The 25,107-nt window shown below is 41.7% G+C and overlaps 1 protein-coding gene across 1 annotated transcript in view; it reads right to left on the reverse strand.

Annotated features, from left to right (window-relative positions):
* Positions 1-25,107, reverse strand: part of ZCCHC24 (zinc finger CCHC-type containing 24) — a 120,953-nt gene that overhangs the window by 70,180 nt on the left and 25,666 nt on the right. The window contains exon 2 of the mRNA XM_081329764.1: positions 11,798-11,998. Coding sequence (XP_081185890.1) covers positions 11,798-11,998 — 201 coding nt within the window. The remainder of the gene's footprint in view (positions 1-11,797; positions 11,999-25,107) is intronic.

Raw genomic sequence — 25,107 nt, forward strand, 5'->3', positions numbered from 1 at the left:
CGAGACCGTGGCCTGGGGTTTATCTGCTGGTCCTCACCAACGGATGTGAGGCTCAATCTTAGTGGCTTCAGCAAAGCAAAAGGAAGCTGTGGGACTGCTGGATCAGCAAACCATCCTGGAGAAGAAGAAAAAAACTCACATCTGGCAGGAAGCCTTCGCTTTGGATGTGAAGGTTTTTTCTTTCCTTTTTTTTAAGCCAAGGCCTGGCTTCACCCTTTCTGCCTACGCTGCCCACTCAGTGCCCCCACCTGTCTCCTCAATCTTCCTTTGGGGTGGGCACCTATTTTCTTAATTTAGATTAGAACCACTTCGTCTTTTGGAGGAAACATAAAACAGACGTGGGGTTCACAATTAGCCGGTTGTTTCTGATAAGTAGAATAAGCAGAAGTGACAGCAGAAGTATCACCTGCACATTTCAAGACAGGCTGCCCCACAGTTATTTCTGTTGGGTATTATTACAGATTGTTCTGTTCTAGATATTAAATTGATGTTAAACTTAATTACGGCAGCAAGACTCTTGGCAGCACAATATTGGAAGAAGGAGGAACTGCCTACTATAGAAGAGTGGACTTTGAAAGTTTCTAACTTGGCGGAAATGGCAAAGACTTCAGCATATTTGAAAGAACAATCGCAACAGAGATACATTCTGGAATGGAGAAGATGGATCGATTATATTCAGAATAAATATGGGACTAGAAGGTTTCATTTAGCATATGAATAAGTATTACTATTATATGATGTATTATTTTAGTTATTATTATTTAGTTATTTAGTTATGTTAAGAGGAGTTATTTATTTTATTTATTTTATTTTATTAAATTTATATACCGCCCTATTCCCGTAGGACTCAGGGCGGTTCACAGGGAAGATTAAAAGCATAACATACAAAAATTAAAATCAGTTAAAACAATTAATTAAATCAAGTCCCCGAAATTTAAAACTAAAACCCAGTTAAAGTGCGATAGAATCTAAAGTGTATTTTTTTAGTTGGTTAGCATATTTTACCTTAAGTTGGTTAAAGTTTATACCCTGTATTCAGCTCTGGGAAGTCGGGGGGGGGGGAGGGGAAGGGTGGGAAAGTGGGGGGGAGGGGGAGGGAGGGAGTTTATGTTTTTAAAAAATGTATTTTAAAACTTTTCAATAATAATAATAAAAAAGACAGGCTGCCCCATTGAGTAGGCTACAGATCTGTTCAAGCTCAGGGCCATTAAGCAGGTAATCCCCACGAAAAGCATTTTTTTTTCCCAGAAGACCAATCTCGGACCTCTTCAATAAATTAAAGACAAGGTTTTCTTTCCTTTCTTTAACAGAAAGGGTAGCATCAAGATCACGTGAAGTGTTCATACCATTTAAGAAATGCCTCGGTAAGGTCACACTTGGAAGGCTGCATCCAGTTTTGGTCACCACGATGGGGGAAAAAAAATAAAAAAAGATGTTGAGACACTAGAAAGAGTGCAGAGAAGAGCAACAAAGATGATCAGGGGAGTGGAGGCTAAAACATGTAAGGAACAGTTGCTGGAATTGGGTTTAATGAAGAGAAGGACAAGGGGAGACATGATAGCCATCTTCCAATATCTCAGGGGTTGCCCCAAAGAAGAGGGGGTGTCAATCTATTCTCCAAAGCACCTGAAGGCAGGACAAGAAACAATGGATGGAAACTAATCAAGGAGAGAAGCAACGTAGAACAAAGCAGGAATTTCCTGACAGTGAGAACAATTAATCAGTGGAACAACCTGCCTCCAGAAATTGTGAATGCTCCAACACTGGAAGTTTTTAAGAAGAGACTGGACAGCCATTTGTCTGAAATGGTATAGGGTTTCCTGCCTGAGCAGGGGGTTGGACTAGATGACCTCCAAGGTCCCTTCCAACTCTGGTATTCCATTCCATTCCATTCCATTCCATTCCATTCCATTCCATTCCATTCCATTCCATTCTATTCTATTCTATTCTATTCTATTCTATTCTATTCTATTCTATTCTATTCTATTCTATTCTATTCTATTCTATTCTATTCTATTCTATTCTATTCTATTCTATTCTCCAGGCTGGCCATTCCCAAATCCTGCAACTGTTCTTCATATGTATTAGTCTCCAGGCCTATAATCATCTTAGTTTCTCTTCCTCACTTTTTTCCCAAAGTCTCAACAACCTTTTCCTATTTGGATCTTCCCCCCATAGTTTCAAACAGGCATTGGACAGGCCCCTTTTTGAGATAGCCTTTGGGGAATGCAAACATTCAGCTCCTCACTGGCTGACTAGCTTGGGTTCTCCTATCTCATGTTACACTAACTGCCTTCTCTCTGTCTCTGTCTCTCTCTCTGTCTCTCTCTCTCTCTGTCTCTGTCTCTGTCTCTCTGTCTCTGTCTCTGTCTCTGTCTCTGTCTCTGTCTCTGTCTCTCTCTCTCTCTCTCTCTCTCTCTCTCTCTCTCTCTCTCTCTCTCTCTCTCTCTCTCTCTCTCTGTCTCTCTCTCTCTCTGTCTCTCTCTAAGTCCCATCCCGCTCAAAAGAGAAACCCCTTCAGACTCTGATTCAGAGCAGTTGCTGATCTTGGCCCAGCCCAGGCTTCACATGCATCACTCCAGTTCTTAAATGAGCAGCAGTGGCACCACAGAAGCCCCTGGTGCCCAAAATTTCTGTTGTTAGGTGAGACATTTGTTAAGTGAGTTCCACAACCTTTCTTGCTTGCCCCTTTTGTTAAGAGCATTGCAGCAGTTGTTAAATCAGTAACAGAGTTCTTTACTGAATCTGCTTTTTCCCCATTGATTTTGCTTGTCAGAAGATCGCGAATAGAGTAGAGTAGAGTAGAGTAGAGTAGAGTAGAGTAGAGTAGAGTAGAGTAGAAGAGAATGTAGAATAGAATAGAATAGAATGGAATGGAATGGAATGGAATGGAATGGAATAGAATAGAATAGAATAGAATAGAATAGAATAGAATAGAATAGAATAGAATAGAATAGAATAGAATAGAATAGAATAGAATAGAATAGAATAGAATAGAATAGAATAGAGATGGTATGAAATAGAATAGAACAGAATAGAATAGAATAGAATAGAATAGAATAGAATAGAATAGAATAGAATAAAGATGGAATAGAATAGAATAGAATAGAATAGAATAGAATAGAATAGAATAGAATAGAATAGAATAGAATAGAATAGAATAGAATAGAATAGAATAGAATAGAATAGAATAGAATAGAATAGAATAGAATAGAATAGAATAAAGATGGTATTTAATTTAATTTAATTTATTAATATTTCTATACCGCCCTTCTCCCGGAGGACTCAGGGCGGTATGAAATAGAATAGAATAGAATAGAATAGAATAGAATAGAATAGAATAGAATGGAATGGAATGGAATGGAATGGAACGGAACGGAACGGAACAGAACAGAACAGAACAGAACAGAACAGAACAGAATAGAATAGAATGGAACGGAATGGAATGGAATGGAATGGAATGGAATAGAGCTGGAAGGGACCTTGGAGGTCTTCTAGTCCAGCCCCCCACTTGAGCAGGAGAACCTATACCATTTCAGACCAGTGTCAGTCCAGGCTCTTCTTAAAAACCTCCAGCGATGGAGCGCCCACAATTTCTGAAGGCAACTTCTGTTCCACTGGTTAATTGTCCTCGGGAATCACACGACCCCGGGACACTGCAACCATAACCAATGTGAGTCAGTTCCCAAGCGTCTGAATTTTGTGAAAAGCAGTCCCATGTCACTTTTTTTCCAGCGCCATTGAAACTTCGAAGCAAGCAAATGAACACCCCAAAATATGGGGAAAGAGAACTTGTGCACCAGAATAATATCAGCTCAGCTCTCGATTTTGCTTCATTTTTTTTTCACTTCAAGGCATCACATACTGTGGTGCCTTGCTACTCGGTTGCTTTGAGACTCATCGAATTTGGCACTCAATGCATTTTGATGTGCAAATTTTGTCCCGGTATTCATCATTTGTTTGGTACTCACTTGGCTAGAACTTGTCAAGTGTCGGCTACTTTGTGACCCACTACGCTATTTGAGAGGTTGCCACAAAGAGGGAGGGGGTCAACCTATTCTCCAAAGCACCAGAAAGCAAGACAAGAAACTACAGATGGGAACTAATCAAGGAGAGAAGCAACCTAGGAGAAACTTCCTGATAATAAGAACAGTTAACTTGTTGGTGCCTTGTTGCTGGAGGCCTTCAAGAAGAAACTGGACCACCACTTGTCTGAAATGGTATAGGATCTCCTGCTCAAGTGGGGTGCTGGACAGTTGGACTAGAAGACCACTGAGGACCCTTCCAGCTTCTATTCTGATTGATTGATTGCTTCTGGGGAAAAAATTGTTTGGTAATCATCGTTTTTTTGATTCTCATTGCGCATCCTGGAACCAATTTACGATGAGGACCACAATACCAGTTATCTCATATGACAGAGGTCCTCAACCTTTTGGGCACCAGGGACCGGTTCCGTGGAGAATGGTTTTTCCACAGACCGGAGAATGCCTGGTTTTGTGTGCTGCCTGCATACCATGGCTGAGGCTTTGCTTTTTTTGTGCAGACCAGTTGCTGGCATGCCACGGCCGACCAGGGGTTGGGGACCTCTGTCATAGGACACTCTCCAAAGAAATGGCTGCGTTATTTAGACAGCCCTAACTCGGGAAAGACAACCTACTCCGCTCCCAGCATCGCCTGTTGTCTAATTTTGTGTGTGTGTGTGTAATTTTAATAGTTGCATAAAATCATATGTGTTCTCCTATCCCTAGGAATCTTAACAACGGCAACAGTTAACTTTGTGGACTGGAAGCTGGACAAGAATTGCAAAATTCCTGAACTTCCTTCCTCTCTTGGGGAAACAGACCGCCAGATTTGCTAGCCGTGATTTGCTATCCGCGTTTCCATTCAACCCCCGCCCCCCCCCACCCCCACCCCGCTTTGTTTCGAAACTTTCCCGGTGTTATTTTACTACTTGGATTCTAAAGTTTCAGCTGCTCTAGGAATCTTCTCCTCCAAGAAACCTGATGCACCAAAAGAGAAGGCTGTTTTTATTTGGAGAGAAACAGGGGTGGGGGGGTGGGGGGTTTAGATCTCACATCTGGTTCCCATTAGCAGCTCATGAGTGCCGAAGTAGGAATGGCAGCAGTTGAGCATTTAGAAATGCATTTCAGGGGAGAGAGAAGGGAAAGGAAAAACCTTCTCAGTGGGCTGTACAAGGAATGCTAACCTGGCCTGTAAATTCCTATTCTGGTTTGTTTTTTTTTTTAACCTCCTGTACGTGAAGATATTCCTCAACTTACAATTTGTTTGTTTAGCAACCGTTCGAAGTTACAAGTGGCTAAAGGGCTTTTCTTTTCAGTCTCACAACCGTTACAAGCTTCCCTAGAGTCATGTGATCAAAATTCAGAGGCTCGGAAACTGGCAAGTACTTAGGACGGTTGCAGCACTCCGGGATCACCTCGTCTCCTTTTTTATTATTTATTTATTTATTTATTTAATTTATTTAATTTATTTATTCATTTATTTATTTATTTATTTATTTATTTATTTATTTATTTATTTATTTATTATTTAATTTATTTATTTATTTATTTATTTATTTATTTATTTATTTATTTATTTATTTAAACTTATATACCGCCCTTCTCCCGTAGGACTCAGGGCGGTTCACAAGGTTTTTTTTAAAACAATGCAACAAGTTACAAAAATTAAAAACAATTAAAATAATTACACTAACCTTGAAATATAACCCAATTACAATTAAAAATACAATTAAAACCCCAGTTAATACTCTCAGTCTAGGCCAGAAAGCTCGAAGAGCCAGGTCTTCAGGTCCCGGCGGAACGAGCGGAGCTTAACAAGCGTGTTAGTAGCTTAACAACTGCAGTGATTCACTTAAGGACTGGGGCAAGACAAAGGGGGCAAAATTCCCTGAATTGCTGGCTTAAGGAGAGATCCTCTGAGCGCCCTGTGATAATTTAGCACCAAAAAAAAGTGATTATTTCTTTCATGATTGTAAACCAGGCCTAGTCTCGGCAACTGCTTTCCTCCCCCCCCTCCCCAGCTTTGTGTCCACATTAATCTGCATCATCAGATGGGGGAAATCTGGCAATTTCCCAAGAGATGCCAGGTGTTTTTCGAGCACTGTGAGAACCAAATTTTCGGTCCCCCCCCCTTTCCACCTCCCAAGTCCTTTTTCCGTTCTGCCAAATAAACCCGAGAGGGTTCATCTACTTAAGAACGACCTTCTTCTTTGTGAAATACCCTTTGGAGAATGGTATCGGAATTGCTAAAAAAAAAAACACAACCCCAACAACACACAAATGAGAGGAAAGCTTGAAAACCCGTAAAAGTGAAGAAGAATCCGCTTGCTGTTGGACTGAACCGCTCTTTTCAATCCATATATTTTCACCTTTGCAATTTACCTGTTACAAAGGCATGTTTGAGTTGGTCCCTGAAGGTGAGTTCGGTTTGAAACTTTCCAAGACAATCTGTTGTTTCGTTTCAACACCCTTTTCTCTTTTTCTCTTGTTTTTCTGGAAAGCGGGCCCATTCTTACATCGTTTCGCCCCGTGGTGTCAACATGCCCTCGGTCACGGATTCTCCAGGCGTGAAAGCCAATCCCCGTGACACCGGGAACTCTTTTCTTGCAATTGTTATCTTCCAGAGAGAAGACGGGATACGAAAGAAACTTACCTGCTGCTTCTCAGACGAGAGTTTCAAGCAGTTTGGCACCAACGGTGGGAACAAATAGCGACATTTCTTTTACTCCCCCAAAGCATAAGTTGATAGTTGAATAACAAAGCCCCTCCTCGCTCCCTCTTTTTTTCTTTCTTTCTCTCTTTTCTTCTTTTTTCTTGCTGTCTTCCTGTCTTTTTCTTTCTTCTTTCTTTTATCGTTTTCCCTTTTATTTCTTGCTCTCCCACTTTCTCCCTCATTTCCATCCTCCCTCCCTTTCTTTGTTTCTCTCTCTCTCTCTCTTTCCTTCGTTCTCTTTTCTTTCTTTCTTTCTTTTTTTCTCACTTTCTCTTTCTTATTTCTTTTTTCTTTCGGTCTTTTTCTTTCTGTCTTCCTGTCTTTTTCTTTCTTCTTTCTTTTATCACTTTTTCTTTTATTTCTTGCTCTCCCACTTTCTCCCTCATTTCCATCTTCCCTCCCTTTCTTTCTCTCTCTCTCTTTTCTTCTTTCTTTCTTTCTTTCTTTCTTTCTTTCTTTCTTTCTTTCTTTCTTTCTTTCTTCTTTCTTTCTTTCTCTCTCTCTTTCTTTCTTTCCTTTCTTTCTTTCTCTCTTCCTTTCCTTCCTTCCTCCTCTCTCTCTCTCTTTTCTTCTTTCTTTCTTTCTTTCTTTCTTTCTTTCTTTCTTTCTTTCTCTCTCTCTCTCTTCCTTTCCTTCCTTCCTTCCTCCCTCCCTCCCTCCCTCTCTCTTTCTTTCTTTCTTTCCTTTCTTCTTTCTTTCTTTCTTTTTTTCTTTCTTTCTTTCTTTCTTTCTTCTTTCTTTCTTTCTTTCTTTCTCTCTCTTTCTTTCTTTCCTTTCTTTCTTTCTTTCTCTCTTCCTTTCCTTCCTTCCTCCTCTCTCTCTCTCTTTTCTTCTTTCTTTCTTTCTTTCTTTCTTTCTTTCTTTCTTTCTTTCTTTCTCTCTCTCTCTCTCTCTTCCTTTCCTTCCTTCCTTCCTTCCTCCCTCCCTCTCTCTCTCTTTCTTTCTTTCTTTCCTTTCTTCTTTCTTTCTTTCTTTCTTTCTTTCTTTCTTTCTTCTTTCTTTCTTTCTTTCTTTCTTTCTTTCTTTCTTTCTTTCTTTCTCTCTCTCTTTCTTTCTCTTTCCTTTCTTTCTTTCTTTCTCTCTTCCTTTCCTTCCATCCCCCTCTCCCTTTCTTTCTCTCAAGATGAGAAAAGAGGGTCAGAAAGCCAGAAGGCGAAAACGGAGGAAGCAGACTTTGGCAGAAGCTCAAGAAAATAAAATCAAATCCTGGCAAGGACATTTGCTTTTCAGCTGGCTGATCTGTGTCAACAACAGGCTAAGATCTTGACTCGAATCTACCTGGGCTGAGAAGACGGAGAGCGGCAGGAGGCACCAAATAAGCCGGTGTGTTAAAGAACTTAACCTCTGTCACGGAGGGTTTTCTTTTGTTTTGTTTATCCGAATTCGAGAGGAAAAAAGATGAGAGGAAATCAAACTGGGGCTGTGTGATCTTCCCCCCTTCCCTCCTTCCCTCCCACACACATCATAAACATTAAATAGGTCCCTGGGCCAAGGAATGAGCACAGTCTAAAGCCCTCGTTAATGGGAGGTGAACTTCTAACGATGCTCATAAGGGCTTTTTCCAGGCTATGAACTGGTTCACATCCATGCCTGTTTTGTTGTTCTGGAGGAAACAATCCAACACTTATCAAAACACCAAAAAGGCTGACATCTGCTCACATTTCCTGAAAGCCCACAGGTTTGTTTTTTTTTAGTGGAACAAAGTGTGGCATTGCCTGTTAAAAATCCTGCCTGAAGTTGGTGCACAGAGGTGCCTATTTCTCAATGCTTAGTAGAGGCCCCTTTGGGCACCCACCCCCTTTTTGGCTTCTGGTCTGCACTAACTGACTTTGCGCTAGGGAAAATTAAAACAAAAAAAAAAAAGCTGATCAGGCTAATCCCTACTTAAACTGAGTCCCAAATTCGCCCAATCTTAGCTAAGGACAACAAGCTCAGGTTATTTTATACCAGGGGTCTTCAAACTGGGCCCTTTTGTGACTTGTGGACTTCAACTCCCAGAATTCCTCAGCCAGGTGACCCTGAGGACACAGGTAAACTTCCAAGTGGCCTCAAAGACTCTCTAAAACGATGCAAAGGACCGGCTGTCTGCAAGGAGTATAAATCCTTCCCTTCCCCACCATCCAGTCAGAGCTGAAGAAGCTTCTGGGATGAGGAGCGAAATGTCTTCAAAGGAAAAACAAGGAAGTCCAGTGGCTTCCTGAAAAAAGCACCTTTGGGGCATTCTACTTAGATCCTTCATGCTGCAAATGTACTTTACAATGCACACACAGCCAAAGAACGCTTTGGTAGTTAGCTGAAGGTCAGCGTGGTCCCTCCCAGCTCCATTCTGATCGATCGATCGATTCTGCTGAGATCTCAGCATTATTTTTCGAAGCCTCTCCTGAAATGTCAATATTCTGCATTAACTCGCAGAAGATCTCCTGAAAGAGCGGGTGAGAAGTTTCAACCTGGCGTGACTACGACCGTGTCGGATCACGGCAAGTAGGGTGTTGTCTCAGCTGAGAAATTGTGAGTCACCCTGGAAGCGTTTGGACATTCCCTCCAACTTGGAGAAATCGTAAAATATGTTCACTTGGAAGGGCTTCGGGGGAAGAGCAGCAGCCTTGAGAGAAATAATATCTGAGCATCCCTTTCCCACGGTGGTCCACACCAGGCTCCTTTACCCTTAAGGAATTAGTCCTTGACTTACGACGGTTCACTTAGTGACCATTCAAAGTTGCAACGGCACTGAACAAAAAAAAGGGGCTTAGGAGAAGTTTTCGTCCTTACGACTGTTGCAGCATTCACCATGGTCACGTGATCCAAATCCAGGCACTTGGCAACGGACTCACATTTAGGACGGTTGCAGAGTCCCCCCCTCCCCCTGGGGCAGGGGTAGGCAACCTTGGCTCTTTTATGACTCGTGGACTTCAACTCCCAGAATTCCTGAGCCAGCATGGGGGAAACTTTGGCCCCTTCATGATTTGTGGACGTCAACTCCCAGAATTCCTGAGCCAGCATAGGGGGAACTATGGCTCCTTCATGACTTGTGGACTTCAACTCCCAGAATTCCTGAGCCAGCATGCCCCTTCATGACTGGTGGACTGAGCCAGCATGGGGGAAACTTTGGCCCCTTCATGACTGGTGGACTTCAACTCCCAGAATTCCTGAGCCAGCATGGGGGAAACTTTGGCCCCTTCATGATTTGTGGACGTCAACTCCCAGAATTCCTGAGCCAGCATAGGGGGAACTATGGCTCCTTCATGACTCGTGGACTTCAACTCCCAGAATTCCTGAGCCAGCCATGCTGAGGTTTCCAAGCTGAGCCATGCTGCCTCAGGAATTCTGGGAGTTGAAGTCCATGAGTCATAAAAGAGCCAAGGTTACCTACCCCTGGACTAGGTGAAACTTGACTTAATGCCAGTAACTGTGAGAGGGATCTTGGACTCCTAGTGGACAGTCCCATATATATGGGCCAACAGTGTGCGGCAGTAGCCAAAAAAGCCAATGCAATCCTAGGCTGCATTAATAGAGGGATAGAAACAAGATCAGATGAATTTCTAGTACTACTTTACAAAGCTTTAGTAAGACCACACTTGGAATAATGCATCTAGTTCGGGTCACCACAATACAAAAAAAGATGTTGAGACTCTGGAAAGAGTGCAGAGAAGAGCAACAAAGAGGATTAGGGTGCTGGAGGCTAAAACATATGAAGAACGGTTACAGGAAGTGGGTATGTGTAGTCTAGTGAAAAGAAGGACGAGGGGGGTGACATGATGGCAGTGTTCCAATATTTGAGGGGCTCCTACAAAAAGGAAGGGGGCAAATTATTTTCCAAAGCACCTGAAGGCAGGACAGGAAACAACCGATGGAAACTAACCAAGGAGAGAAGCAACCAAGGTCTAAGGAGAAATTTCCTAATGGTGAGAGCAATTAACCAGTGGAACAGCTTGCCTCCAGAAGTTGTGGGTGCTCCATCACTGGAGGCTTTCAAAAAAAAAAAAGGCTGGACAGCCATATGTCTGAAATCATATAGGCTCTCCTGCTTGAGCAATGGATTGGACTAGTAGACCTCCGAGGGCCCTCCCAACTCTTATTGTTCTATGTTCTAAGAAAGTTATTCATGGAATACAAGTATAAAAAGGATTTCCATATTCCTAAAGCAACTTTCCCAACTCTGTGCTTCGCCCCGTCTCCTGCAAAACAAGTTGTTCTCACATCGGTGTCTACGGGAGGAACAATGATCTCATGGCACAGACGTGACCTTGCTACACAAAGGAGGCAACGGGACTGCATGTCCTTTGGGTCACGATGTGATTGAAATTACATAATGCCACCATTATGAGACATGACACCTCTGCTAGAGGCTGATGCTGTCCAGGCTGATGTTGCACTCTATAGCCACAGATTTCAAGTTTGTAAGTTATGTGTTTGACTCATGGACTCCCAGAATTCCTGAGCCAACCTGGGGGAAACTTTGGCTCCTTCATGACTTGTGGACTTCAACTCCCAGAATTCCTGAGCCAGCATGGGGGAACTATGGCCCCTTCATGACTTGTGGACTTCAACTCCCAGAATTCCTGAGCCAGCATGGGGAAAACTTTGGCCCCTTCATGACTTGTGGACTTCAACTCCCAGAATTCATGCTGGCTCAGGAATTCTGCCTGGCTCAGGAATTCTGGGAGTTGAAGTCCATAAGTCATAAAAGAGCCAAGGTTGCCTACCCCTGCCCTGGGGTCACGTGATTCCCCCTTCTGACAAGCCAAGTCAATGGGGGAAGCTGGATTTCACCCAACCACAGTTGGACTAATTTAACAACCTAAGTGTTAAAGCTTAACAACACAAGCTGTCGAATGGGGGCAAAAATTCACTTAACGAATGTTTCGCTTTCTCAGAGAAATTCGGGGTTCCGTTTGCAGCCCTATCTGTACGGTGACAAATGGGGGGGCAACTCACTTAGCAACTGTCTCGCATAGCAACTGAAAATTCTGGGGTTCCATTGTGGTCGTAAGTCGGAGACTGCATGTACCCCACCTCCTTTGTGGGTGCAGGAAATAGGCCTCCAGGATTGTAGGATCCTTACCTGTGGGCAGTCTTTGATGTAGTGTCCCTTGTTAAAGCAAAGATGGCAGAGATAGTTGGGTGGGGGTCTCTTGCTCGGCTTCCGGGCATCGGATGAAAGGGAAATGTCCGAAAAATGTTCCGTCAGGGAATTTAAGCCATCCACGATGTTATTAAGAGAGCCGTACGGAGAGCCACTCTTGTACAGACTGCTGTTCAAGGCCTGGAAAAGAAAAAAAGAAAAATCTGATGGCCGCTTCTGATTTATTCTGCATTCAAACCAAAGCCACGCTTGAAACTGAGACAGTCACAATCATAAGCAAATAAGCCCCAGCATGATTTTTTTTTCAGGATGCTATAGATATAGATACATAGATACGTAGAGATAGATAGATAGATGATGATGATGATGATGATGATAGATAGATAGATAGATAGATAGATAGATAGATAGATAGATAGATAGATAGATAGATAGAAATAGATACATAGAGAATTACAGAGATAGAAATAGAGACATACAGATAGATAGATAGATAGATAGATAGATAGATAGATAGATAGATAGATAGATAGATAGATAGATGATAGATAGATATAGAGATTAGATAGAGATAGAGATAGATAGAGATATAGAGATATAGAGATATAGATATAGATACATAGATACGTAGAGATAGATAGATGATAGATAGATAGATAGATAGAAATAGATACATAGAGAATTACAGAGATAGAAATAGAGACAATACAGATAGAGATATAGATAGATAGATAGATAGATAGATAGATAGATAGATAGATAGATAGAGATATAGCGAATGATAGAGATAGAAATAGATAGATAGATAGATGATAGATAGATAGAAATAGATACATAGAGAATGATAGATAGAAATAGATACATAGAGAATTACAGAGATAGAAATAGACGATACAGATAGATAGATAGATAGATAGATAGATAGATAGATAGATATAGAGATTAGATAGAGATAGAGATAGAGATAGAGATAGAGATAGAGATAGAGATAGAGATAGAGATAGAGATAGAGATAGAGATAGAGAGATAGATATTTGCCAAGTCATCTAGAAGGTTAATGTAGAGACTTCTTCTTTCAGGGTCTACAATTCCTCAGTCTAATAAAACTAGCATTTATAGCAAATACGAAATTGCATCGCCCACACCTTCAGAAAGATGGCAATTAACCTTCAGGAGTCAACTTAATGTGAAAAAGGGGAAGAGATTTAGAATGAATGAATCACAGCGTTTCCTGACAGTGAACACAAGCAGTCAATGGGATAGCCTGCCTCTCGGAGTTGTAGGCGCTTCAACGCTGGAGGTTTTTAAGAAAAGATTGGCTAGTCATTTGTCCGGAACAGGTATAAGGGGAGCAGGGGGTTGAACTAGAGGACCTCCAAGGCCCCTTCCAGCCCTGTGAATCTTTGTTCCATGAGAATCAAGGGAGAGACAGAACGGTAACAGACTGATCAGTAGAGAGATAACCACGATAATTAGATGCCAACCAGGCTGTCAGAGAGAGAGAGAGAGAGGTGTAAATAAACATCCTCAAATGCCACTCGTGTAAATCTATTTATTTGACTCCCGTGGAAAATCAAATGAATAAACCAAAGTTGGGGCCCGGGTCCCTAACAAATCTTTGGTGGCTTCTCAGCAACCCAGCTGAGTTCAAAGCTCTCTTGCCCACTTCTTCCTTGTAAACAAAGCTTTGTTTTAACGATATAAATAACTGTATCAGAGACAACTGCTGCCATTTCTCTTACGCCAGAAGTTCATGTTTCATTGCCATGATAGCTGTGTTACAATCCTCCCTTAGGCTGGGGGGGGGGGGGGTTGGGAGGGATTGCTGTTAATTTTGAGCTTGCAACAGCCAACGTAAATTGCACCCAGTTTTGGTTCCATACCTCTTACTGTGGTCTACTTATAAAGACCGTTAAGATCAATGGAGGCAACATTTAAGGAAGGCTAAAACATATAAGGTTGCAACAGATAGAAATTAATCAAGGAGAAAACCAACCTGGAAATAAAAAAGAAATTTTCTGACAGTGAGGACAATCGACCAGTGGAACAGACGTTGCCTCCAGAAGCGGTGAATGCTCCAACACTGGAAGTTTTTAAGAAGAGACTGGACAGCCATTTGTCTGAAATGGTACAGGGTTTCCTGCCTGAGCAGGGGGTTGGACTAGATGACCTCCAAGGTCCCTTCCAACTACTACTACTTCTTCTTCTTCTTCTTCTTCTTCTTCTTCTTCTTCTTCTTCTTCTTCTTCTTATTATTATTATTATTATTATTATTATTATTATTATTATTATTATTATTATTATTATTATTATATTATTTTATTTTTTTAATTCCATTTATATCCCGCCCTTCTCCGAAGACTCAGGGCGGCTTACAAGCTTAGCAGTAGCCTTCATTCTATGTATATGCCTGCTTATTAGGGCTTTCACACACCCCCAAGCGGCATTATTACAAAGTCAGCTTAATTGCCCCCAACAATCTCGGTCCTCATTTTACCTACCTGGGAAGGATGGAAGGCTGAGTCAACCTTGAGCCTGGTGGGACTCGAACCTGCACAAATTGCGGGCAGCTGGTGTTACTTAAGGAGGCATTAGCCCACTGCTCCACCAAGGCTCTTATAATTATAATTATAATTATCATCATCATCATCATCATCATCACCATTGTTGTTGTTGTTGTTGTTATTATTATTATTATTTCTTTGCCTGAAATAAGCAAGATTGGCCCTCCTCTTCTGATATAGTGAACTTCAGGCTGAGGATTATGGGCACTGAAGTCCGCCACCCATCTGGAAGTCCCCAGGAAGAAGAATGAATTAAGGCATTCAGGAAATGGAAAAAGCAACGCGATTCGGACACAAAGAGCTATTATTTGATGCTCCGGCTTTCAACAATCCTCGCGTGGTTACAGACGAGAACCATTTTTTTTAAAAATAATAATCATAGACACACACACACACACACACACACACACACCCCTCACACACAAGCCAGGACATTCTTGGCACCCAAAAAGCTATTGAATATGAATATATATATGGGCGGTTTACAGGGCAGCATAAAATACAATATAAAAGATAATATAAAATTAAAATAAATTAAATTAATAAAGCCCAACAATTAAAACAATATTTTAAAAGCTAAAACCCCTTCAGTCCAGTCCATATATACAAGGCTTTTTTTCTCATAGAACGCTCAGAACGGAGTTCCGGCACCTTTTTTGGATGGAACCTTGTAGGGTAGGCAAGGCGGGTTGTATGACATGTGTGAGTTCCGGCACCTTTTACGTCAGCAAAGGTCAAACACATAAAATAAGTAGTAATTGCTTATTTATGGCGGGTTAAAATGGCCTTAAACACTCTGTTCTGAATTTTACAAAAAGAAATCATACAGAGAAGTTAGATCCACATCTGCTTCTATTTTGCTGCTGTGGTCACTTAACTATGCCTTGTTAATTGCTCCCTGGCTAGTTTTCCCTTGTTTGAGATGCCTGCTTGCTTTAGTCTAAGTTCAAAGGGATAAAAAAAAGACCTTGTCTTTCTAGGATATTCCTTTCTGTTTGCAAAGCCCTATCTGCTTTCAAATTCTGGCTGAACTGAGAAATTAAAATCCTGAGAATTAAAAGAAGGGCAATATATAGAAGACGGCCCATGGCAATTCTTCTCTCTGTCAAGGACATCCAAGGGTAGACAAATGATTTTCCCAAGAGGCTAAATGAGAAACTGGGAGTGTTGTAGGGGACTGAAAGAATAGAATAGAATAATAGAATAGAATAGAATAGAATAGAATAGAATAGAATAGAATAGAATAGAATAGAATAGAATAGAATAGAATAATTACAGAATAGAATAGAATAACAGAAAGAATAGAATAGAATAGAATAGAATAGAATAGAATAGAATAGAATAGAATAGAATAGAATAGAATAGAAGTACAGAATAGAATAGAATTACAGAATAGAATAGAATTACAGAATAGAACAGAAAGAATAGAATAGACTAGACTAGACTAGAATAGAATAGAATAGAATAGAATAGAATAACAGAAATAATAGAATAGAATAGAATTATAAAATAGAATAGAATAGAATAGAACAGAACAGAATAGAATAACAGAAAGAATAGACTAGAATAGAATTATAGAATAGAATAGAATAGAATTACAGAATAGAATAGAATAACAGAAAGACTAGACTAGACTAGACTAGACTAGACTAGACTAGACTAGAATAGAATAGAATTATAAAATAGACTAGAATAGAATAGAATAGAATAGAACAGAATAGAATAACAGAAAGAATAGAATAGAATAGAATTATAGAATAGAATAGAATAGAATAGAATAGAATAGAATAGAATAGAATAGAATAGAATAGAATAGAATAGAATAGAATAGAATAGAATAGAATTACAGAATAGAATAGAATAACAGAAAGACTAGACTAGACTAGACTAGACTAGACTAGACTAGACTAGACTAGACTAGACTAGACTAGAATAGAATAGAATAGAATAGAATAGAATTACAGAATAGAATAGAATAACAGAAAGACTAGACTAGACTAGACTAGACTAGACTAGACTAGACTAGACTAGACTAGACTAGACTAGACTAGACTAGAATAGAATAGAATAGAATAGAATAGAATAGAATAGAATAGAATAGAATAGACCTTGGAGGTCTTCTAGTTCAACTCCCAGATCAGGCAAGAAACCTTATACCATTTCAGACAGTGTTGGAGCATTCACAATTTGTGGAGGCAAGTGGACCCACTGGTTAGTTGTCCTCACTGTCAGGAAGTTTCTCCTTAGTTCCAGGTTGCTTCTCTCCTTGACTAGTTTCCATCCGTTGCTTCTTGTCCTGCTTTCAGGTGCTTTGGAGGATAGCTTGACTCCCTCTTCTTTGGGGCAGCCCCTGAGACATTGGAAGACTGCTATCATGTCACCCCTCGTCCTTCTTTTCATTAAACTAGACATACCCAATCCCAGCAACCCTTTTTATAGAACCAAGGCATTATTGTGAAGGTGTGTAGGCACACACATACTCACACACACACATACCTAAATTGGGGAAAAAATAGCTGTTGCCTTCAAAAATAAAAGCAGTGCCCTTGTATTGCATGCACGGTATATATTTATTTACATTTGCTTTCTAATTTCCGATAGACTTTGAGCAGGTCAGACAGGGACACATCTTCAACAACTTGCCGCAACCAACGTGCCGAGGGGACAATTCACTGTCGCATAAGAGTTACACTAACATTGAATAAATAGACGAATAAAATCCTTAAAGGAAGGATGCCTAAGGAGGGTCCAAATGAAATGTGAATGACAACAATTAAAACAATTTTTAACTATTTTAAACAGTTCAATGGAACGTCACGCAAGGAGTTGACCTTTGGTGAGCTGGCTATGACGAGTTGTCCCAGTCCAGACAGGAGGACCAAAAGGCCAGAGGTGGCTTAGGGGCTATAAAACGCTGAGGTCTTCTCTACTATGATCACTGCAAGAACACAGTGGACACTCTGCTAGAGAAGCATTCGGCCAGTGGTAATGGATACCTAAAAAGGGACGTGGTGGCTCAGTGGGTTAGGAAGCTAAGCTTGTCGATCAGAAGATCGGCAGTTTGGCAGGTCGAATCCCGAGTGCCACATAGCAGAGTGAGCGCCTGTTACTCGTCCCAGCTTCTGCCAACCTAGCAGTTCGAAAGCACGTAAAAATGCAAGTAGAAAAATAGGGACCACTATGGTGGGAAGGTAACAGCGTTCTGTGAGCCTTTGGCGTCATGCCGGCCACATGACCACGGAGACGTCCTCGGACAAGCGCCGGCTCTTCGGCTTTGAAACGGAGATGAGCACCAGCCCCTAGAGTCGGAAACGACTAGCACGCATGTGCGGGGGAACCTTTACCGTTACCTTTTTAATGGATAGCTGTGAAAGACGGACACGAAAGAGCAGCCATGAAGGATCTGGGGAGAGTTACTCATGGCTAATCCACACCAACATGAGGATGGGACATCTCAAGATTTGGGGATGAGTTGGAGGAGTGGGTGATGTCTTCGACTCCCTCTAGCTTTCGTGGGAAGGGGATCTCAAATCTGAATGGTTTGGCTGTGGATCAAAATTAGTGTTGCTTCCTCTCTCTCTCGTAAACAAACCCTTCATAAGAGGGGATGCTTCTCTAGAGTTAATGGGACTATGATTGATATGAGAAAGTGAGAGAGAGAGCGAAAGACAGAAAGAAAGAGAGAGAGACAGAGAGAGAAAAAGAGAGAGAGAAAGTGAATAAAAAACTAATAGAAAGTATGTGTGTGTGTGAGAGAGAGAGAGAGAGAGAGAGAGAGAGAGAGAGAGAGAGAGAGAGAGAGAGAGAGAGAGATATTCCCCACTCCCTGCCTTTGACAGCCATTTTGTTGCTGGGCTGCCTGCCACAAAGGGCCAGACCTCTGGTGTCTCCCCCTCCCCCACTTTGCTTTATTTCCTTTGTTTTCTGCTTTGTTTGGTGTTTTTTTTTTTCAGATTCAGCAGTTGAACAAGGAAATGTTGGTTGTTTCGAGCTTTCTCTTGTTTCTTCCAGACTAAGGGAGATAAAAGGGAAGGCAGTGAATGAAAGAGATAGTCAAGATGGCTAACACAACAAGAGTTCTGGGTTATCAGCATGGACCGGTTGAGATGACAGACATCCCCAGAGGACAAAGACAGCCTCTTTGGGGCTCTTTAAACAGGAGTCCGATTAATTTCACAGGCCGTTTTTTGATCTGCTCCTTCCTTCTCTTCAAGTCTTGGTTTTTTTCTCCTTCCTGGCTGGTGGAAGGACGCTAGTTTCATCTTGAGTGGTAGGGAATCAAATGCAGAACCTTCCAAGTTCCCTGCCTTTGGTTTGTGTAAACTAGACACAATTAAAACTTTTGCAAGAAAAGGAAGCAACCTCCGTCTGAACTTCCTCCGGAACTCAACTCAAGTTTAGGGCTGCAACTCTTAAGAAGATCAGTTAAGTTCCATCCAGTAGGACTCTTTTAAGAACCGGAGGTCAGATCGAAAAACATTATCTGCTCCATCTGACTTCACGAATCCTGCCGTTTCTTTCCTGTCCGTGGGTTTTTCAAGGCAAGTTCGTTGCCAGGTTGAGCGGAGCGCAGAAAGGGAGCGCTCCCGTCAAAATATTTAGCATACGGATAGTCCTCAACTTACAACCACAAAAATTTCCATTGCTGAGTGACAACAATGCATTGACGGAACAGCTTTCCTTCAGAAGTTGCGGGTGCTCCATCGCTAGAGGTTTTCAGGAAAAGACTAGACAGACACTTGTCTGAAATGGTGTAAGTTCTCCTAATTGGGCAAGAGGCTGGACGAGAAGACCCCCGAGGTCCCTTCCAGCAATGTGATTCTGTGCCATTTCCCTTACATTTCTACCACTCTGGTTCATAAAAAAAAGAGAGAAAAGAATCAGTTACTGAAGTGATGATTCTGTAAACTGGGAGCAAAAGGAAGCATTTCTTGGTTTACATGCGACTTCTTTAAAAGTGACCGTCCCATCTGGCAAGGAAGAGAGAGAATAATTCTGAGAATCACAGTAGGCAAAGAGGAGCAATTTAACTTCTCCTTTTTCTCAAAAAGAAAGCACCCAGAGAACATCCCTAGGAACTTTGCAGTCCCCTGAGACCAAGAGCGCTTCTCTTATTGCCCTCTGCAATCTCAGTTTCACCATAGGCCAGGGGTAGGCAACCTCGGCTCTTTTATGACTCATGGACTTCAACTCCCAGAATTCCTGAGTCAGCATAGCTCTCGCTTTTCCCTCAGCATAGCTGACTCAGGAATTCTGGGAGTTGAAGTCCATGAGTCATAAAAGAGCCGAGGTTGCCTACCCCTGCCATAGGCTATCTGCATCCTTGGCGACACTCCTGCTGTCCTTCAGATGAACTTCACTCCTAGCCTTTCCTGCTGTTCGCCTGGCGTGGCCCACTTCCTCTCCCCCCTCCTCGAACAAAACTTCTCTCCTGGGATTTTGGATTAGGGTTTGTTGCGCCCCGTGCTTTCTTCTTGAGAGCCAGGTACGGCCTTCCTGACGAAGAGGCAAAGATTGAGAAGGCCCAGCCAGACTCACCGCCTGGTCAATCAACCTTAGCTTCCATCTTTTGGAATTGGAAAGAACTACTTAGGGAGCCTACTTAGGGAAATATTTCTGGATTGCTCGACTAAGTCTTGGTTATCTCGAGTTGTCTCCTCTGATTTATGGAGATTGTATTGAGAGCATCCCTCCTGACGCTGTATTGCAGGAGGCAAATTCATCCTTGGCAAGAAAAACGACCAGAGGAAGTGTTATGGATGTTAGCCTACTGGGAGCTTTCCAAAATCCTTTCTCCACCTCTCCGGGCTGATATTACTCACATGCTCTTACTCACACATGTTCCCGTTATGCACACACACAAAGGAAAGAAAGCTTTTCAGGCCAACGTTACATCTCCGGAGAGGAAACTCAAACATAGTTAATTGTGTCTGTGTGACTAGGTCGGGTTTTTTAATTAAAAAAGGGGGAGGGGAAAGATCCAGATTAAGATCCAAATTGGGACCATCAGCAAAAGAGCAACAATGATCGGGGGACTGGAGGCTAAAACATATAAAGAACAGTTGCTGGAATTGGGTATGTCTAGTTTAATGAAGAGAAGGACGAGGGGTGACGTGATAGCAACGCTCCAATATCTCAGGGGCTGCCCCAAAGAAGAGGGAGTCAAGCTATTCTCCAAAGCACCTGAAAGCAGGACAAGAAGCAACGGATGGAAACTAATCAAGGAGAGAAGCAACCTGGAACTAAGGAGGAATTTACTGACAGAACAATTAGTCAACTTCAGAAATTGTGAACAACTTGCCTCCAGTAATTGGGAATGCTCCAACACTGGAGGTTTTTAAGAAGAGATTGGACAACAATTTGCCTGAAATGGTATAGGGTTTCCTGCCTGAACAGGGGTTTGGACTAGAAGACATCCAATGTCCCTTCCAACTCTGTTATTCTATTCTAAATATTACTTCCCCACCACCACCATCTGCATGGAAAGAGATCCCTCAGAAGGATTCTTGAATCATGCATTTTATTATTCTCTTTTCTTCCCAAATTTATACAGAATACAGAATAAGAGAGTTGGAAGGGACCTTGGAGGTCTTCTATTCCAACCTAACTTGGCACCAACTTGGGCACCTCTAAAAAAGGCTATTTAAGAAAGAATTCATGGAAAGTTAGGTGGGATGAGATGACTAGAAAGGCATTCTTTCCATCCATCCATCAATCAGAATAGAGTTGGAAGGGACCTTGGAGGTCTTCTAGTCCAACCCCCTGCTCAAGCAGGAGATCCTATACCCTTTCAGATACGTGGCTGTCCAGTCTTCTCTTAAAAACTTCCAGTGATGGAGCGCCCACAATTTCTGAAGGCAACCTCTGTTCCTCTGGTTAATTGTCCTCACTGTCAGGAAGTTTCTCCTTAATTCCAGGCTGCTTCTCTCCTTGATTAGTTTCCATCCGTTGTTTCTTCTCCTGCCTTCTGGTGCTTTGGAGAATAAGTCGACCCCCCTCTTTTTTGTGGCAGCCCCTCAAATACTGGAACGCTGCTATCATGTCATCTCTAGTCCTTTTCATTAAACTAGACATACCCAATTCCTGCAAACGTTCTTCATATGCTTTAGCCCTCAGCGCCCCCAATCATTTGCTGGAATTTTGATAGGTTTGGTAGAACTACCCAAAGGATAAAACACCCCATGTCTCAGTTCAACCTGGATTAAGGATGGGGTGGGGGTTAAGTGTGTATAAAAGGTAGCTGCCACTTACACGCATTTCATTCAAAAAATCTGCCTAATTCATGCTTAATTGAACTTTAGATGAAGAGACTAGTATGAATCTGTGTAAAGGTTAAAGTTATCCGTGGATTAAGCAGCTGGTTTTTGCTTTGCTGTTTTGTTTTGTTTTAAGAAAATGTGTATATAATTTTATGAAGTCAATTAAAACTAAATTTTTACATTTTTATTATTGTCGTTAGCTGCCCAGAGTTACGCTCCACAAGACAGTTGGCCCTATCAATATTTTAAGTAAAACAATAAAACATCTGAGCGTACCACAATTCCTTTCGGATATTAGTGCACTGCAGTACACCTTGGCGTTGCAAATTCTTGCTTCCCTTCAAGAAGCCACAAAATGGGCGGATCTGCAAATCTCACTAAGCTAAAAAAAAAAAAAGACAATATCGCCTCATGTTATTGTAAACCAGGCCAGCGGGAGATTACACAGGACGATTGAACAATCCTTGTTCTTCGATATAAACTTGTTAAATAAAACAATGGCAAAATGGCTGACCTAGAGGAGTCAACGAACGGCGCTTTATTTTGGCCTGCAAAATATTGCAGTGTCTTTTCTTCCAAAGAGAGTTTCAAAATTGCATCTTGCAAAACGGCTCTTAGAGGGCGGAGGGTAGACAAGCACCTCAAACGTGTTGCCTTGAGCGCCTAATCTTGTCAAGGGGTCAAGAATCTCATCCTTTTGTGCCAATTTCCAGCATGGGGAAGAGTCTTACAGCCCAAACTGAAACATAAGCTCCTGGGAAATTAAGGGCTTTTGGTGGAAATTATGACATCACCTGGATCCTCAAACTAAAGGAATGAAAATTGGGAATGTTAAAATATTGCAGCCAAACAGGGTCCTTTGGGAAGGGAGGAGGCTAGGAGGGAATTACACTTTCAAACAAACCTTGGACATAGAGCAGAACAAGTCTGAGTAAGCAGTTTGCTGGTGTAACCTTCGCTTATCTCCTGATCGAACGCAACCTCAGCAGATGGATATTTGAGGCAGATCAAAGCAATTGTCACCATTCGCTTACATTCTAAGCTGTTTGGTTTCTAACTCTGCGGAGGGGTGGACGTTAAAAATTCACCCCATGGAGGTTGACCTTTGGCATCCCCAGAGAAATAAATTGTATAAAGAGGAGGGGAGGGGCTCCCCCTCCCAAGAGGGAAAAGAGAGAAGAATGCTCACTTCTGCCAATGTGTAAAGGTTTCAAGATGAACGCCTGCAGTTTGTGCCAGGATTTTGAGGTTTGAAGACTATGAGATGGTATGGGATTTGCATACCAGGATTAAGACTTGGGATATATGGAATATCATTTGAGAATAGAATAGAATAGAATAGAATAGAATAGAATAGAATAGAATAGAATAGAATAGAATAGAATAGAATAGAATAGAATAGAATAGAATAGAATAGAATAGAATAGAATAGAATAGAATAGAATAGAATAGAATAGAATAGAATAGAATAGAATAACAGATTTGAAAGGGACCTTGGAGGTCATCTAGTCCAACCCCCTGCTCAGGCAGGAAACCCCTTCACCATTTCAGACAAATGGCTGTCCAGTCTCTTCTTAAAAACCTCCAATGTTGGAGCATTCACCACCTCTGGAGGCAGGTTGTTCCACTGGTTGATTGTTCTAACTGTCAGGAAGTTTCTCCTTAGTTCCAGGTTGCTTCTCTCCTTCGTTAGTTTCCATCCGTTGCTTCTTGTCCTGCCTTCCAAGTGCTTTGGATAATAGCTTGACTCCCTCTTCTTTGGGGCAACCCCTGAGATACTGGAAGACTGCTATCATGTCCCCCCTCGTCCTTCTCTTCATTAAACTACTAGACGTACCCAATTCCTGCAACTCTTCTTTGTATGTTTCAGCCCCCAGTCCCCTGATCACCTTTGTTGCTCTTCTCTGCAGTCTTTGTAGAGCCTCAACATCTTTTTTACATCGTGGTGACAACTTAAATGTCACATTTATTTCTATGCTTTGTGAAAGCAACGGGTCATATGGAGTGTTTTGAGGCTTGTGACTGAAACTCCAAATTCCAAAGCTGGACTGCAATGAGGCTGCAGCTTTTTGCCTTTTAGGAGACACGGAGGTTTTAAGGGGGCATTAAATTTTGCCAGGGCTTAAGAAATTTATTTCATCTCTTTTAAACTCCCTCCCAAATGAATTCTGGTCCACCCAATTTTGAAACGTCCTCACAGCCACTGCCGCCCCCTGCAACAAAATAAACATCGTTTTCAGCAGCAACTAGCCAGCTTTGGCTTTTCTCAACAATTTAAGATATTAACTGTGAGGCTAGACTGGAAATTTCGGGGGGCGGGGGGGGGAGAAAAATCCCGGAGAGACAGCAAGGCCAAGAACACTCCTTGAATATGTCTATTAAATCATGAGGAATTCAGATCAGGGATGTTTGCTTTTATCGTTAGGGAGGAGAGAGCGAAAAAAATTATAGACGTGCAACTCTGCCTAGACTTTATCCATCAGCATTTCAAGAAATTTCACAAGTTCCTCATTTCTCCCCCCCCCCCTCGGTTCCAAAGGGAGAACCTGTGTCGGTTATACAAGTTATCGTAACTGGAGCTGGATGGACTCGCCAGGTTAAATCGTAGGCATTCAGAAGCAAGACAGACAGGATTCGCCTCTGTAAAATTAATCAACAACATTTTAAAGTGGGCCTGAAGAAATTCACACTAAGCATCTTTCTTTTTCTGAATTAGGCCAAATGGAATTATCTTTCCAAAATGATAGCCAGCCCCAGCGTTAGCTACTAGGAATAAAGCAACATCAGAGAATAGATTTTAGACCCAGAATCTCTCTATACTATACTATACTATACTATACTATACTATACTATACTATACTATACTATACTATACTATACTATACTATACTATACTATACTATACTATACTATACTATACTATACTATACTATACTATACTATACTATTACTATACTATACTATACTATACTATACTATACTATACTATACTATACTATACTATACTATACTATACTATACTATACTATTTATTTATTTATTTATTTGTTTTTATAAACCGCCCTTCTCCCGAGGGACTCGGGGCGGTGTACAGAATAAGGTAGGTATACAGATTGAACAATAGTGAAAAAACAATAGTAAAAACAAACTGGGACCCCAATTAGAGCTATCAGGCCAGGCCGGACTGCTGGAACAGGTGAGTTTTTAAGTCGCGCCGGAAGGTGCGGAGGTCGGGGGCCATCCGGATTTCGGTTGGCAAGCTGTTCCAGAGGGCTGGCTGAGAATGCCCTCCCCCTGGGGGCCACCAGCCGACATTCCTTGAGCAGTGGCACCCTGAGGAGGCCCTCTCTGTGGGAGCGCACAGGACGGTGGGGTGCTGACATTGGCAGAAGGTGCTCCCGTAGGTAGTCCGGACCCATGCCATGTAGGGCTTTGTATGTCATTGTTAGCACCTTGAACTTCACAC

The sequence above is a fragment of the Vipera berus genome (genome assembly GCF_964194415.1).
Source record: "Vipera berus genome assembly, chromosome: 5".
Classification (NCBI taxonomy): Eukaryota; Metazoa; Chordata; class Lepidosauria; order Squamata; family Viperidae; genus Vipera; species Vipera berus.